The 17,179-nt window shown below is 50.4% G+C and overlaps 1 protein-coding gene across 4 annotated transcripts in view; it reads left to right on the top strand.

Annotated features, from left to right (window-relative positions):
- Positions 1-17,179, top strand: part of PBX3 (PBX homeobox 3) — a 127,091-nt gene that overhangs the window by 49,044 nt on the left and 60,868 nt on the right. Inside the window, exon 2 of one of the 4 annotated variants that reach the window (XM_090021271.1) lies at positions 1,466-1,563. The exons of the other annotated variants lie outside the window; for them this stretch is intronic. Within the exon in view, the coding sequence (XP_089877397.1) occupies positions 1,557-1,563 (7 nt within the window). The 5' untranslated portion in view covers positions 1,466-1,556. The remainder of the gene's footprint in view (positions 1-1,465; positions 1,564-17,179) is intronic. 4 annotated transcript variants of the gene reach the window in all.

Genomic DNA, 17,179 nt, shown 5'->3' with positions numbered 1-17,179 from the left:
TGGCGGTCGCTGTCACCCTGCACCTCCTTACTCAGCAGGAGTAAGCAGTCAGATGTGCTGGCTGGGCATGCCAAGCCCCACCAGGGAGTTCGATTCCACGGCGAGTTCCCGTGGCAGAATCGCACCTCTCACTGACAATGGGAAGGTCAGAGGAGCCAGCTCAATGCTCAGATCCCAAGCGGCATTTATAGCAGCTGTAAGGTGTGCCGATTTGTGGGATAACATGCGTGGAGTGCTGGGTTATTAGTCACTCCCCAAAGGAGGGCTGGGCTTTCAAGCCCTGTCTGGGAAACAGGGACTCTTGCCATGGCCCATGAAGGTGTGTAAGGGCCCTGGCTCCCCTTGCTGATCCCTGACTTGTCTCCCTGAAACATCAGTGAGCAGGACGGGTGCAGCCAGGCTGCCCTGGCGTTCAGGTGCCCTGGGGATGGACAAGGGAGCCCACAGGATTTGGGCTGCCGCGTCCCACACGCTGTTCTGCCTCGCAGGCCCACCTGTCACAAACGTGTTAAAACAAAGGAGTGTTCCCACCAGCACTGGCGGCTCCCTGCTCCGAATCTGTCTCCCCTCCCTGCCGCTGCGCCGCGGTTTATTATGAATTAAGAGTAGAACTCCTTCTCTGCCACAGAAAAAAGCTGCCTCCATTTTTCAGAGCGCCTCTGTTTATATAGTTTATGGGAGAAGAGGGCTCTTAATATTTCAGTGTCATGACCATAAAATGAAAAGGTTACTGCTTGCTACAAAGGCTTGCTTGGATCCAGTACCAATTAATTTTCAATCTAAAATATATGTCTCCTGACCATCTCGCAACGGCCGTGAGCAGAGGAGATTCCTGCTCAACATGCCGGAGCCACAAGCCCAGTTAGAGAAGTAGCTAGCATTTTCCATGCTGGTTTGCTCATCCCCACTGGGGATTCCCATTATCCTTGATAGACTGTTCACTCTGGCAGTGGGCTATGATAGCTTTAGTTTTTCACCCGGGGTCTGTTCTGTGTCCATGCATACAGCTTCTCAGATCTCAGTCCTAATTTTCCTCACAGAGGGGAAACGGAGCATGTGTCAGAGGAAGGAGAGTTACTGTGTGGAGCTGCTCTTGCAAAATCCTCTGCAGAATGGCTTGAGTTTATTTGGGTGTAGTAGTAGTTTTGCCGTCTAGAGCACACAGCCGTTTCCAGCCTGGATTTCCCCATGCCTCACTATGGCTCAGCCCGTTCCCTACACATAGGGGGAAGAATAGGAATTGAAGTTGTAGCAGACCCCAGCACGCACACGCTGACTTTCTGGAGGGTGGATGAGCTTCTCTTTATCTTTATTTATTAATAAAAGACAGAATGCCTTGGGAAACAAAAGGTTTTAATGGCTGGTGCTCGGTATCCTTGACAACAGTCCCCAAAGAATATTACATTAGGGCACCAGAGAACTTTTAAAAATAAGTAATGGAATTCCGTCTCTGTTATGCTTTTAGTAGTCATTTCGGCCATGGTGCAGCGAGGTCATCAGCTGAGCTCAGTGAAGGGAGCCAGAACACGAAATGATGCTGAGAGAACGTCTGGGAGATGAGAGGTACAGAATTACAAGCGAAAGTGCAGGCCTGCTGAGGCAATTACAGCTTAATGGGGTCATTTGGAAGGCAATTGCCAGGGGTTAATGTAGTATGGAGAGATGAGGTGAGATTGAAGTGAAATTTGGGGCTGGAAATGTGTTAAGATGAAAGATCAGAGTGCAGCGGATTCTGCAGTGCAGAAGGTTTATATCATGCAAAAGATTTGAAAAAAATGTAAAAATAGTAGCCAGATGTTGCTAAATAAATAAATAAAACCTTAAGTAAACCCTTTTAAAATGTGAAATAGCTACATAAAAAAATACCTGGCCCTGGGAATGGATTGCAGCTTGGAAGGCGACATTTAATACAGCACAAAAGCACTCGCTTTGAAGGAAAAGTTCTGTTGCATTTGCCTGCACATGTCGTGGAGAGACAATGTGCTTAGGCTGCTCCCATTATTAACACAACACGCTGCCTTGTGACAATGACAATATTGCTGCTCTCTCAGATGCTTGTGCCTCATTTAAAAAAAAATCCACTGTTTTGGAACTGAAAGCAGGAAACAGCCCCACATACACATATTTTGATATATTTGTAATGGATTCGTCACATTATCTTTTCAGGCATTAAAATAATACTCATAAGATGTCAAAATATTACCAGAATGTAAGCGTGCATTCTTTGAGAGTGGGTATTTGGGTTCTGAAAAGTATGCTTAAATATTACAGGTGTTTAAATTAAAAATGTCAAACCATGAAGGCATAATGGAAGTAATCATTTTTACATAGTTTTAAGCCGCGCAGTGTTTGAGAAAGCTTTGCATTCCAGACTATTGTGAATGAGCGGAGTTCATAAGAATTCAAAGGACAAAAGAGATCATTATGCTTTGTTACCTCAGCTAGTTCATTACCTTAATTGCTGAGCGTAATCCAGTCTTGGAAGAAAACTCTAGGGCTTTAAGGAGATCAACATCGGCACCTTATGGCACAGAAAATGGAAACCCTTTCCTGTACCGTTGCTAACTCCAGGAACACTAAACCTTGATCAAAGGCTGAACTTTTCTTAAGGTCGGCCATGTGAAAATCCCCTGGAGCTGTACCATGCACTGAACCGTAATGAAGTGTAGTAGGTTCAGCACCATTTCTGTGCAAGTGTGACCGTCCTGGATCACTGGCTAGCAATAGCACATTATCATCCTTTCAGATAGGTGAAGTTTTAACATAGTTATGTTTAGTAGGGATAATACATCTCTTTTTGCAACAGCTCTCTGCATACTGCACGCACCGAACAAATTCTTAATGTGCAATAATGCTGCAGAGTCGAGAGTCAGAGCATGGAGCTCGTCATCAGGCAGGAGGCCACTTTTCCAGGAATGGCTTGTTAAATTCTCCTTAGCTCCATGCAAGGAGAAACATTTGCAGGCAGGCGTTTGACTACACGGATCAGTTTCAGCTGTGAAATGATTCAGAAGAGTTTTGTTAGGGAAGAATCAGATTTATTGTAAATACATTAGAGCATGCCTTTTTCTCCCCACCTGTATTTCCCTGATACGTGCAGGTTTTTCTCTAGTTATCCGATCTGACGACACGCTCTTTTTCCCTGTACAGTTGCATATATTAGGACTTAAAAAAATGCAGTAAAACAAAAAATATGACCTTTAAAAGCATGGTTGAGTTGCATTCATTTTATAACCATCAAAGCAACTCTTTACTGTTGTAAGGTAGAAAAATCAATGATGCAATCTTTTTCCTTTTGCCTCGTGCAATCCGTAATTGAAATGGAAAATCAAATGAACGGCTAACAGATAATTGTTTTATCAATATTCCCTGCCTGCCCTACAAGGGTCAGCCTAGAATGATCATGAGCCACGGATATGATGAGGACAAAATGTGAAATTGAACAGCAAGGAGGCAATAAATCAACCTTGACAAGAAAGAGTGACCAGCATGTAGCTCTTGTGGGCAGCTTTTGGGACACTTTTTGTCTCAGGTGTCTGCACTGATTTAAAAATGTGAGAATATAATATTTGAAGCTCTACCAGTGGGTAAACAACTGCAGACTATTTCTGGGTTAAGGCACCATCAAAGCAAACACGCTGCAGCTGAAAACACAGAGGACACAGGGACGCAGCAGGAAAAAGCCCGCTGTAAAACAACAGTGCAGGAATAACGGAGTAGTCCGGGCTGCAGGGAGGGAGCACTTCTGGGTCCTCTTACACCACCCCCGGCAGCTTTAACACTCAAATACATTTGAACGTATGTTCTAGACGTCAGATGGGGCAAGAGCAGATCTCTGAATCGGAGACCAGGCGTTTTGCAAGCAGGAGAACGAGAGGCCAAGCAAGTGAGTGCTGCTGCCCGGCTGCCCTGGCAGAGAGCAGTGGGCAGGGATTCCAGGAGACGAGAGACTTCACGGTAGTTCCTAGTATGTGGGTGGTGAACGCAGCGCGGCATTGAGCCTGGGCTAGTGGTCTTGCGTCTTGCTCCAGCTTCTCTGGGCTTTGTATTGCTCTGTGCTGCCAGCTCCCGGGTGATGCCTCCTAGTCCCAGGTGTGGCGCCCGCTCTCTCTCTGTTTCCATGTTCCTGTTTAAGATATTGCTCCAGAGAGAAGGCTCCTATTGGACATCTCAGCATCAGAGTGTCTGCTGGTTTCTAGCAGAGGAGGAGTCCGCTTGGGCAGCACGTGGAGCAGACGGCATTCTCCGTGCACGCACCACCCATCCCATTTGTGACTGGGCCCTGCAGACTGGCTCTGGAGGCTGGAGATATGAGCTCAGAGTTTCAGCGCCGGATGCTTGGCTTGGCTTTTATGACTATTCAGAGTGGCCAGACACAGCCCTCATTCAACACACTTTTGAGTCGTGTTGCTGGAAAGCAGCACTGATTAAAGACCCCATAAGGAAGGATTATTACATGGGGCAGCCACCGTGCCTGGAGGGGGTTGGAGCGTGCAGTGGCAATGGCTAAGAGCTGAGCTGTTGCGGGCCTCCCTCTGCAGGGGCTGAAGGATGCATGGGTTGAATATGGGTGGCTGTGGCTCCATGCCCCTGCATGCCACATGTTGGCTCTGCTTAGTTGGGAGTAGAGGGAAATGGCAGGAACAGTTGCAGGTCTGGGGGCCTCAACACACCAAGCAAGTGGCACAAGTGGGCTGCAGCTGCCATGAGCAAGAGGTACATGCAGAGTGGAGGGGAACTCACCCACCCTGCCCTGCCTGCAGCTTAGTGCACCCTTGAGTTCTAGGATTTTGCCCTGACAGCTGCTGGTCCAGTCTGTCTGTTTTTGTCTGTGAGGCCATGCTGAGAAAGCATCCCGAGAACTTGATTTTAAATCTGGGCTCAGCCATCCTGGCTCCATCCCCAGGGAGTGGGGGGGGATCACGTGTTTAAAACAGTTTTTGAAAACTTCTCAAAATAAGGAACCTGGTAAAATGGGTTACCAGGCGGGGGACCTTCTTGTGTTGTTATTTTAAGCGCAGTGTTTTAAACACATTCTGTCCTGTCCCCTGGGGATGGAGCTGTGGGAGCTCAAACTATTTTTACTGTTGGTTTCTCAAACTTGCTTCCTACCAGGGCCCTTTGATACAGAGCCGCCTGGGCCCGAGTTGGACAGTCCTCATGGAGGTCGTACCTGGGGGGTTCTCTCCTCAGCCCCAGGACTAAAACTACCCCTTTAAAAACCATGTTACACTCTGCACTGACCGATGGGGCCTCTGAGCAAAGGGCTGGCCTGGGGTCCAGGTGCCCAGGCTTGGAGAACAAGGGCTCACAAATAAACTGGACCCAAGACAACCTGATCCAGTGCCACACTGAGAACGGCAGCCAGCTGGGTCCAGGTGCAGGCCTGCACAGCACAAATGCTTTGTGTCCAAGTGCACAGCACGCTCAGAGCTGCTCACCATCCTGATGTACTCCCAGGGCAGTGGTGTCCCCACTTAGCAGAAGGGAGACTGGCTGGGCTTTGCTGCTGACCTGAGTCAGAGAGGGAGGCTGGATGAGGGTGGAGATGCTTCTGTGTCTCTGTCCTACACCTGAGCCTCTGCCAGGGCTGGCGTGGGGCAAGCCACAGTGTCCCTCTTTCTTGCTCCATCTCCAATGCAATGACATACCACCACTGTCCTTCGTGCTCTTGAAACCCGCCTGGTCTAAAGAGGAGATACCAGTTTATCAGCAGTTAAGAAGAGAGGAGCGTGATGGGGAAGGGCAGTCTCTGCTTGGGTGTACGGCAGGAGGGGAACGTTCATGTCATGGGTAGCAGACAGGAGGAGCCCAGGGTGCCGTCTCCGTGTGTGCTTGGGTGAGAGACAGCAGCAGGCTTGTGAGAAGCATGAGCCAGAGCCCTGCCCTCAATAACTGCTTCTGCAGGGGTATTTCCTGGCCTGGCAGCACGAAGAACATCCAGGCAGGCCCATGGGGGACACGTGGGCACAGCCCGTTGTGTTGTGAACACCCCTCCCAGAAATGTCCTGGATACATATTACTTCATGGTGCCTCCAGGGAAGCTGCTTGGGCTGTCAGGCTATTCATCTGGGTTTCTGATGGCTCAGGCCTGCCAGACGAACACATCATGTGAGACTTGGCCTAGCTGGGCATGAGCTACAGGGCACGTGTGGAGCTCACGCTCATGGCACTGCCACCTATGGCAAACATGCCTGTCTCTGCACCCCGAGTGCTCAGCGTGATGATGTCTGGGGCTCAGAAGGTGTCCTCAGAGGCTTCCCGGCCTCCAGGCCTCACTCGATGGGAGGGCAGGATGCCCCATCGGGACCTTGTGCGGCAGCTGTGCTCCGCCTGAGAGAAATGGCCTTTCAAGGGAAGAAGACAAAGCCCAGCCTTCTGCATGCACAGCCAGTCCCGGGACTTGAACATCCATCCTGACTGAGGCTCAGCACCGACCCTTTCTGGTTCGGCTCCCAAGGGATCTGCAGCAGGGACTGGGCATCCAGGGAGCTGGCCAGCATGGACACCTCCCCGCGGGCTCTGTAGCATGCTGGCGTTGTGTCCAGCCTCCTGCCAGCATACACACCTTCCCTTTGCCTCCCTCGCCATGAGTCACTTCCTTGGCTGTAGGGGGGACATGCCCCTTCACCCTGAGCTAGTAGCAGTGCTGCAGGGACACACCTTCTGGGGACACTGCCCTGGCTCTCTTCTGGGGGCTCACCGTTTCCTCCCACAAGCCACATGTGGAATCGTTATTTGGGCAAGTAGGTCCCCGAGAGGATCCTCATCGGCAGTCACCTGACCAGGGGCAGAGGGCCAGCCCTTGTGCTACTAGTCAGCAGGAGTCTGGGTTTGTCTCCTGCCTCTTGGGCCGGGGTTGAAAACCAGCTGATCGGTCTTTATTTTGAGCCCAGAGCCCGGACGTGGCTGCCTATTTGTTTTCATTGACGTTGATATAATCATTCAGCGTCTTCCATGAATTAGGTTTGGGGAACTTGCAGGTTAGCTCTGGTGCCTCTTCTCTCCCTGGTTATTACATATGCTTAGATAAACACGTTGAATTAACTTTATAAGCCTTGTAAAAACTACAGATAAAACTGTTCCAGAAAATCAACATTCTAAATCATGCTAAGTCTCTTCCTATTTTGCTCATCCTCTAGCAGGGCATTGACAAAAATATGAAATTGATTTGGTTGAAGGGTGTTAAAGAGCCGACAGCCAAATGTCACAAACAATGAATGGCTGCAGTGTTGAAAAAATCAATAGGGAGGTTAAAGCTGGTCTTGTGAAAGGCTTGGCAGACTGCTCTGTTCCAGGAAGATATCTGTCTTCTGGCCTTGGTTGCATGATCAAAAGGAAAACTTGATAGGTTTAATGAAGGGAGATACTGTAAAACTGACAACAGAAATATAGACACTGTGGTAAACTGCAGTGCACATCAGTGAGTGGAGCTATTAGATACATTTTTCAGTCTGAAAAAATATTTATAGGTAAAGATGTCAAAAAAATATTAGGGCATTCTTTCACTTTTTTTCAGTCAGCCTCCAATCAGCGAACGCATTTGCATGGAGTAAACAAAGGTTTGTACTGTATGTTTAATTGTACAACATCATGGCAAATGTATAGGGCAAAATAATTAGCATGTTAATTAGTGAATCATAATGTTTTCAAATCATTGCATGATGAGATTACAGATCTAAAACTGAGATCAGAATCACTTCATTATTTTGAGATAGTATTTGCAGAGAATCATTGGAGAAAGGAAGAGAAGAGTCTGCCACTGTTTCATCAATGGAAAGAAAAGACTCGTTAGTCCATTGCATGGGATTTTTATTGGGGCATCATGTTTTCCACCTTGTTGGTAAATGGACCCTTCCCCTGAAAATGAGTTCTTTGCAAAGGTGAAGTCCAGAAATATAAATCAGAACGCCTGCCGTTTTCCAAAAACGGCTAATAATATTAAGTTGACTGAATACAAATTGTGAACAAATTGGTAAAGATTTAGAAGGGGCTGGGTACCAGCACGCTCCTACATAATGTTGCGGAGCTTTTGTTTCACTATTTATTTTGCACCTGGAGTATTACCTCCCACATCATTTTTAGCAAAGAGCCACAGCCCTAATGCTCAGCACTCAACTATATCACAACCCTTGGACGGCGATGACACCTCTGCAGCATTCATTTTTCCAAGGCCCTGTGTTAAGCACATATGTACATTTCCTGAGACTGTTTGTGCTAGGTGGTTGTCATCTGTCAGTTCTGGGAATCTTCCCCTTTTTTTTTCCTAGAAAAATGAACTCATTAGTTTAAAACTCCCAAATGCCACATTCAGCTCAAACAGCGAAGATGATAACCTGTAAAAAAAAAAAAAGAGAGAGAGAGGAGAAAAGAGAGTAGTAGTCTGGCAGGTTTTCTGCAAGTGGACGCTGTAATAAAAATGCCCCCTACTTTGTTGGGATGGTATTTGTAGGGCTGCTGCCATATGTTACTTTCCTTTTTAGCTGGGATTATGCCATCATTATTGCTGATAAAAGCTGTTTACTGCCTTGGCAAAGGAATGATGCTTGGAGCAGTTTTGGAAACCACCATTCAGTTTACAGAAAAGTGCATTTAGTGCCAGATGCTAGGATCCTGGGTCTTTGTTATCTTTTCCCATTATTGGGATCATCCATTGTCTGGGTTTTTTTTTCTTTTAACTTAACAATGGTTTTATTGTTTGTGTTTCGAATCCATGGTATTTCTAGCAGGTGACACAGGAGATTTTTAGTTCACTATACAGCTGGTCTCAAGGAGTGCATTTTATCCCGCATGCCCTGGGAGCCATGTGTGCACCGAGTTTCTGGTTCTCAGCATGCCCTCCAAGATGTTTGCACTTTGGATCCACTGTGTGCCCAGAGGGAGGGAGAGGGAGGCTCTTTCAGCTGAATAATAAGCTGCCGGCGAATGTGTAGAGGAGAAGCAGAGAGCTTCACGGCAAGGAATCCTCTAGTGTTGCCTGAGCCCATTGTAGCTTGTGTACGTTCCTGGGAACATCACTGTCAAGGACTCTGCAAAATCATTGGGCTGCAATAAAGGGAGGCAGTCGGGGGAAGTGTGTAAATTAAAGAATACCTTGTATTTTTAATCTGAAGGGGGCCATAATTCATATGTAAATGGTCTTAGTACAGAGTAGCAGAACTGGGTGACATGCTGCAGTTCCAGCCGTGCCAGCCTTTCCATCAGAAACCTTTATGGATGGGGCTCCAGAAAAGACAGGGGTTTTTTTTTTTTCCCCTCCTGTGCTGAAACTTGATAAAAACTGAGGGAGTGAACAGGAAAAGCAAGCGGTACCTTTACATCCTGGCTGAGCTGCTCGTCATCATGTTAAATACCAGTAGTTTTTAAATGAATGTTTGCACCTTGTTATTTATTGCCGGGCATGGAGTGTCATAGGCCACAGACAGCGTCTCAGTGCTCACCTGGCAATGCGTAGCAAGGAGGGTGATAGAGTGACATGTTCAAAATTCAGGGCAGAGACCTCTGGTGCCCTTGCCCTTGGGAGCCGGGGGAGACTGCAGGCCTTGGTGGAGGGGTGCAGGGCTGCAGGCTGTGCGGTGCAAGCCAGGCTCCCCAGGTTTTCCTCCCGCTGGCGGTGAAGGCTTGTGGCTGGGCTGCACAACACAGCAGAGCAGGGTGTTTTTGCCCTGCCTGGGAAGAGCACTGAGAGGTCGAAAAGCTCAGAAGGCCGAGTGCTGTGGGGAACTGTATTCCTAGGTTTGGTGTGGTAGTCGGTTCCTATAGTGCCTGGTCTCTGCCGCAAAGCTATTTAATGATACCCAGCAACACTGCTCCAGTTCTTCACTGCAAGGAGAGCGATGCCCAGCAGCACCGCTTCGGTTCACACCTCACTGAAAAGCAGTGTCTTGAGCAGGTACCTCCAGTGGGGACAAACGCTTCACGGCACCAAGCGCTGGCACATTCTTTGGAGCTGCCCCATCCAAACCCCATGTCAGGCTTCCTGTCCAGCTGGTGAGATCTGGGGGGAGCACAGGTCGAGGGGCCCCTGCCTGCAGACGCATCTGAAGCACTGGGTGTTTCTGGCTCGCTGGGGTGCAGTTGCTTTAGCACCAGCAATGTCTTCTCTGACACCTGGCCTCCATCTTTACGCTAATGTGTTTGGAAGGAATGGTTTTCCCTGGGATCTTCCCCTGAGCCTCTCACCTGGGAGATCCCACAACCCACGACGTTCCTCATCGGCTGTGCGGAGCAGCTGGGGCACTGCCAGAGCATGGGCATGCCTGGTGGCAGGTGGGGGCTGCGGAGAGCCTGGCTGTGGACAGGCACAGGAAATCCCAGTACTGCCTTTTCACCTCCACCTCACAGGTTCACCCGTGGCAGGTGGGAAGGAGCCAAGAGCTTCTCTTGGGGGCCTCTTGTGGCATAAACGTGGCTCAGTGGCTGGCATCTCACAGCACAACCCCGATCAATGTGAGTAACTCACCTTGGCAGCTCAGGCTGAGACACTGAGGCCTGAATGGGCCCTGAGGACCAAATTTCCCCAGTGGGTACTCACTTAATGGCCAGGCAGAGGCTGGGGGCTGCTGCAGGAGAGGGTGGTGTGGGCAGGATGTCCGCCTGCCAGGAGACTCTTTGGTGGCTCGAGTTTTTCATGGTTCAGGGCCATGATTCCAGCCCATGGTGCGAGTGTGGAAGGGACAGGCCTTTTCTTTGGCGTTCTCTCTTGTTCTGAAATTGCACTCGTCCACGGAGCTCTTCCCCACCTATTCCCCTGCCGTTTGTGCTGAGAGGTGGGCAAGAAATGGTGGCCCCCGCATTCAGTGGTGCCTCGAGGCTGGCGAACTCAGGGATAAATATGTGAACACTGGGCTGGTTCGACACACACCGAGGCATGCGGTGGTTCATAGCAATCGTAGGGCAGCGGGGCTGGAAGGGACCTCCTGAGGTCACAGCTAGCCCAACCCCTGCCTGAGGCAGGACCGTCCCTATTCAAACCCTGCCGGACAGACCGTAATCGAATCTCTTTGTAAAACTGCCGTCAACCCGGACACAATGCACATTGCCTTCCCTGTAAATGGCTTGCCGGGCCCGGTCTATCAATGAAATCAGTCTTGATACTGTAAATTTTGCCCTCATTAAAACACAAGGACCCGTTGCTCATTAGCTGTCTTCCCGGTGCCCGTGTGCCCCCCTGCTGCATCCGCAGTGGTGTGCACTTAGGTGCTGGACACACCTTCCCCCTCCCCGGGCTGTGTGCTCCCCCCAGCAGGCAGGTGACTGGGAAGAAGCACGTCCCCTTGCAGGGGGTCTCTGTGGGGCTGCTGGAGACCTGCTCTGCTCCGCCGTGTTGTTCTGTGGGGAAGAGACGCTGACCTTATTCTCCTGCTTAGAGAGATGCGTCTGGAACCAAATGAGGGCAGTAAAGTATAATGGAAGGCTTTACAAATGAAAGTTTTGTTTCTGCTCGTGCAGTGCCTTGTTTCCCCCTCGTGTATCCTGGGAAATCAGACTGATCAATAGTTCCCATTTCAGTACAACTGCAGCAAGCATTACAACTGTATAAAATTTACAACATTGTCTGCTGTAAATTTTAATTGGAAAAGCCTTATAGCTTTACCCTCTATCTTTGCAGGTTTAAATCTATTTGATTTAAAAAAAAAATCAAACAAATTTACTACATATAATATCGTGTCATACACTTTTTATTGACAGTGTAATATAAATAGGACAAAACCATGGTCCTGCTGGAAGAAAAATGGCCATAAAAATAGGTGGAAAAGGCTGGAAGTGCTGACTGCACGGTATGTGCTGGAGAAAACACTGCCCATCGCGCCGTGCGCGTGGCAACAAACTATTAGCTGGGGCAAGCGGGTCAGAGGAACGGATCCTTTGTGCATGTGCACAGGAGCCCCGAGCCGCAGCCAGTCGGCAGAGAGTGCAGCCTGCGAGGAGAGGAGCCGCAGCTCGGAGGAGATAGCAGAAAATGTCGCTTTCAGCACAGCTTTATTTCTGTCACAGGTCAGGCTTAAAATGCTGTGTGATACAGTTATTGACTCTAATCTGGGCATAAACACAAGTCCTCAAGCACCAGCCCAATTAATAATTTGCATAATTAACATGCATATTAAATAGGGACTGGCCTTGCATCTGTATTTGCAGTGATAGGGGTAATGAGGGCTAGCGGAGCGGTGCCTCGGGCTGGCGTTAGCAGACGCGTGGCAGTAGTAATTTTTGCTCGGATTGACAACTGCTAGACAAGCAGTCCCAGCATAAAACTAAACCCCGTTTGGCAGAATTAATCGTTGACAAACTGCTCTTAAAGCTGTAACATTGTTTCTGTCAGTTGTTCGGTTTGATGTCACTGTTAGACATAATAAATCAATAGTGTCAGAACTTGGTAATGTTTATAGCTAGCAAGGTTTATTATTTCATATGACTGTCATGTACAAATAGTGCTTATCATGGCTGCCCCTAAATTATCGAAGGCAGAATATTGCTTTGTATGGATTTCTGCAGATTCCTGCCCCAATCAGTCCCTTTGCCAGCTGGAGCCCGAGGGGGCGGCTCGGGTTTGGGAGGTTTGAGCGGCACGAGCAAGGAGGTAGTTTTGTTCTCTGCAGATTTTTAGTACACAGGTTAAGACAGTGGACATGACTGTGTTTGCATCCCCGGCTGGACTACCTGGCTGTCAAGGCCTTTGTTTTACAAACCATTTTGTCACATGCCTTTGCTTAAGCGGTACTGGATTCTTAGCTGAGGATGGATCGAGAAGAAACAATTTTATAATAGCAAGCGAGTGATGAGGTTTGGGCTGTGCTTCTTTCCTCATTGCAGGATTCAGGTGACTGCAGATCTAAAGGCATCTAAAAACCACGTCCTTGGTCCCCTGTCAAGTGAATGAGCACTGGTCGTGGATCCCTTTGCAAACTGCAGTCTGGGATGCTTGCTCTAGGGGCCCTACCTGCCCCTAGATGTACGGCTGGATCCTGCACCCCAGACTCTGGCAGATGTGCAAGGAGCCAGGCCCCTGGATCATCTTTACAGCATAGGGATGGGTGTTTATCCCATGATGCAGACAGCGCAGTGAGCCACTCCTTGGGAGCTGCTTCCAAGGCAAAAAGCAAGACCAGACTCCTGCCTGGATCCAGTAACAGAGGTTTGCACCCTGGCAGAGCACATGCATGCTCAGGAAGTGTGTGCATATGTGCAACTAGCCCCAGCCTAAATAGCATGGCACCACCTTGCGGATTCTGCAGCCAGTTCAAAAGCAGCTTATCTCCCCTACCTGAGCTCCCCCACAGCTGGTGCTCACCGTGCCAGCTCAGGCAGACAGCTTCTGTGCCTTTTATGCCCCAGCAGGCTTTGCACGAAGCCGTTTGAGCAGTGATTGACAGAGCTGCTCATGCAAAGCCTACCGGGCACAAGCCGGGCCGGGAACCGGAGGCAGGGCTAGAAGCCAAGGTGGCCAGAGGTGGAGGAGTCAGGATGGCCAGCGGGTTGCAGGGCCCTGGGTGGCTTGTCCCTCACACCTGTCCTGAGGACACGAGGGAGCCCAACCCCAGGACAGGCCTGCAGCACAGGGGGCGGCCCGACAGCCCTGCTCTCCCCCCCCTTCCCGCTTGGGCCACGATTCATCAGGACCCTGGTCTTTGTCACGTCACCTGGCAGTTGTTAATGATGCACACACGAGGTGTGCGGGTCCGGGAGGGAGGAGCCAGCTCCGCGGAGGAGGGGCCGTCCCACGTCTAGTGTATCAAGCTGTCCCCTTGCAGAGGGGGGCGTGCATAAATTACTGCCATAAATTATTGCAGCCCCAGGGCAGGAGAAGCATCAAGTTATGACTTTTACATGAGTATTTAGTCAGCCATTCAATAAAAAATAGGTCTTCCAAGTGCGCGCTACCATTTATCAGCTGCATATTTATTATTTATCATAGCTACACACAATGCAAATGTGAATTACCAAAACAGCTCCTCCGAGGAGCACTTGCTTTTATAGGAATGTAAACGTATATAATGCACTTGGTAAACCAGACACCGACCTCTGAAAGGAGAGAAAATGTAGAGATGCAGATTTTATTTTTACCTTTCATTTTCTACATGATAAATTTTCTACTCGCTATTTCCCTCTTAAAGGTCATTTCCTGGATTAAGCTTCCTGTAGCTCACTGCTGATCTATGTATAGCTTCAGATAACGATTTGGATAAATGCTTATTGCCAGCTCTGTGACTGGGCCTGGCAGGGGAGCGGAGGCCGGGTCGTGACATGCGTTCAGGTTTCCCAAATAGGATTGTCATGTAGACGGACCCAGAACTCCAGACCCGGGCCGCACTCCTGCTGGCAGCGAGAGCTTTTGCTGAGTGTCACGTCAAGGCCTGAATGAGCATAGCCTACCGGGGAAGGGTCTCGAGTTGGGGCTACTGTGCGAAGCCCCCGGGGACAGCCTGCGCTGTTCCTGTCAGCATCGTGCCCAGCCAAGATGAGACTTCTCAGGTCTCTGCCCGCCATGTGACAAACTTTGATCAGCAGGAAATACCTGACGGCATTGACATTCCTGCCCCGTGGGTTAATTCCAGCTTTTGTATAATTCGTAAAATCATGTCATCTTCCAAAGAGGGATCTGAATAACCCGCCTCTGCTTGGTGTTTCCAGATGACCTGGGTGCATTTTCACCAGTTCTCCGGGCAGCTCCTGGCCTCTCCATGATTCCCAGGCACATTGTGCCTTTCTGCTCCAAAGGTCCTGAACCGCCACCCCGCTGCACGGAAAGGCACCGCTTCACCCAACACAGCGGTGCAGGTCCTGGATAGCAGCCTGCGGGAGCTCCGCACAGCTCCTCCCTGCAAGCACAGGGAGTGAGGAGCTGGTCCACTGAAGCTGCGGGACTGTGCAGCTCGGGGCTCTCCACCAGCTGGACACGCAGCCCTGCGTGATGGGGCACTATGTCTGTCTGCCTGGGAGCACACCAGCTCACAGGCAAGGTGCCGGGTGCTCAGGGTGGTATGTTGAGTTCCTGGGCTTTGGAGGACTGGGCCAACTTCACCTCTTTCTAGGCACTGGGGTGGCTTCTGTGCATGTAGGAGGTAAAGCTGTCCCCAGGACTGGATTGTGAGAGGGCCATGCGCTGCAGCCTGCATTGAAGCCAGCGTGGCTCTGGCAATCAGCACCTCAGGTTAACTGCATATGAGGGAAACCCACTGCACAACCAAGTGCTTGAAAATCCCAAATCCCCCTGGACCAGGGAGACCCACCTGGACAGAGCAGCCTGGGCTGGAAAGAAAAGGGGCATCTCTAGCAGGCAAGGAGCAGCCATGGCAGTGCCCACCTCCCTTCTCCCTTGTGTGGCTTGGGGAGGGGTTGAGGCCTCGGCCCTGCATAGCAGCCCTGTCGCTGCGTGCAGGGTCGCTGCCTGGCTACAGGGAAAAGAGCAGCCAGAAAGTGTCTCCGCAATAAATTGGCCCTGGCGTCTGTTAGACTGGCAGGCCCACAGGGTGTCACATTCTCTCCCTCCAAGGAAACAGCTCTCGATCTTCCTTGTGGGAAAGGGCACAGCCAGAGGGTTTCCCTCTTGGCATGGCTGGCGGCAGCAGATCTGGTTCTCCCTCTTCCCAGAGACAGTGTGAGCTGTCCCAGGAGGGTCCAACAACATAGTTTATGCTGCCAAGGCCAGCACCAAGGTAACCAACAGCCTGGCCACTGCCGAGCAAACAGGCTAGGGCCCTTTTTGCTTTGCATAGGAGCAATCCCAACCTTTCTCTGCCGGGCCTCTTCCCAACCATGTTCCTGCTCCCTGCCAGGCAGTGGATGTCCTTTCCCTCAAGCTGGGCCATCAGGGTAGGACATGTGAGCTGTTGCCATCAGGGCAAGGGATGCAATTTGCTGTGGCCTCTGTCTTTCCAAAAGAGATGCAGCTGTGGGGATGCAGTATTGCACTGAGGCCTGAATTCTCTTGCCAGGTGAGTGCACGCTTGCCACTGGTTCAGAGAGACACTGCAGCAGCCCTCTTGGGAGGGCTGCTGCCAAGGGCCAGCCTGGTTTGCTCGAACACTGCTGTAAGCAACTTGTCTCATGGGACATTTGTCAGAGGCCGCTCTCTCGTCCCCAGGTTATTAGTGAATGTTTGATCACTTTGTGGGCAGGGCTGGTCTGGGCTTGAGCTCCCCAAAGCAGCAGTGCAGGACTCTACGTGCTCGCCCAAGGAATCTGGGTCACCCAAGAGTAGCACTTGTCTGTGCGTGTGTGTGTACATGTATGCATTTATTTAACCTTTGCTTTGCCCCATACCAGAATTACCAAAGCCAGCAGGCTGAAGCCTGGCCCCTGCGCCAGTGAGGGGCCTCTTTGGGTGTTGCAGAAAGCAACGCAGGCTGTTCAGTAGTGGGGGACTTTTTCCATCTCTTAGTGCAGGCTTAGCTGGTTGGAGAAGATGTAGGTGGAATGGCTTGTTAACTCATCTCCCTCCTGGTGCCAGCGATATGCCCTCTTTTCCGTGCAGCTCATGACCTCTCTGTCACTGCCCCTGCAGGGGCCACATCTCTGCAGTGTTTCCTTGCAAATCCACCAGTCTCCAGTAATTGGGATTGTATTTGTGAACATCCCACAGGTGTATCAGTTTCTTTCTGGTGAGGAGAGCCCATGACCACCCACTGGTCCAGCGCAACCTGCATGGACTCCAGGATGAGAGAAACCACTCTTCCTACCCAGTGCCCTGGTATCTCTGCTGGGGCAGCCCCAGAAACAGGGGGTGCCATTTTTGCTGCCTTTTCAGTTGGCAAACGTGTGGCCCTAGGGAGTTCTGCTCAGCTGCACGCGCCTCATTGACAAAGCCCTCGCCGCTCTGGCTAACAGAGGGTGCAAGGAATTGCTTATAACAGCCTGGGGGCAGCATTAGTGTCCTGGCGATGGACTCCACTCTGGGGAGCTGCAGTCTGCTCCTCTGACACACATGCACACCCCGTGTGCACAGTTCTTTGGGATCCCTCAGGCTGAGAGTCACTATACATGTTGAATTACTAAAGCTCCAGATGTGTGCTGTTTGGATGTGCTGCTGCTGTGAGCCCAGGCCCTGCATCCCACTGTTATTTTTATTTATATTGCTGCCCATATGCCAGCCAGCAGCAGGTCTCTGGGCCTGGATTTCCTCTTTGAGAAGAAATCAGTGTGGGGCTTGAGGACAGATCCCCCTCCTCCGGGGGTCTCC

This window comes from Crocodylus siamensis, chromosome 11 (genome assembly GCF_052110815.1).
Source record: "Crocodylus siamensis isolate JL-2025a chromosome 11, ASM5211081v1, whole genome shotgun sequence".
Taxonomy (NCBI): Eukaryota; Metazoa; Chordata; order Crocodylia; family Crocodylidae; genus Crocodylus; species Crocodylus siamensis.
The sequence above is the reverse complement of the archived record's forward strand: the minus strand, read 5'-3'. Positions and strand labels throughout refer to the sequence as shown.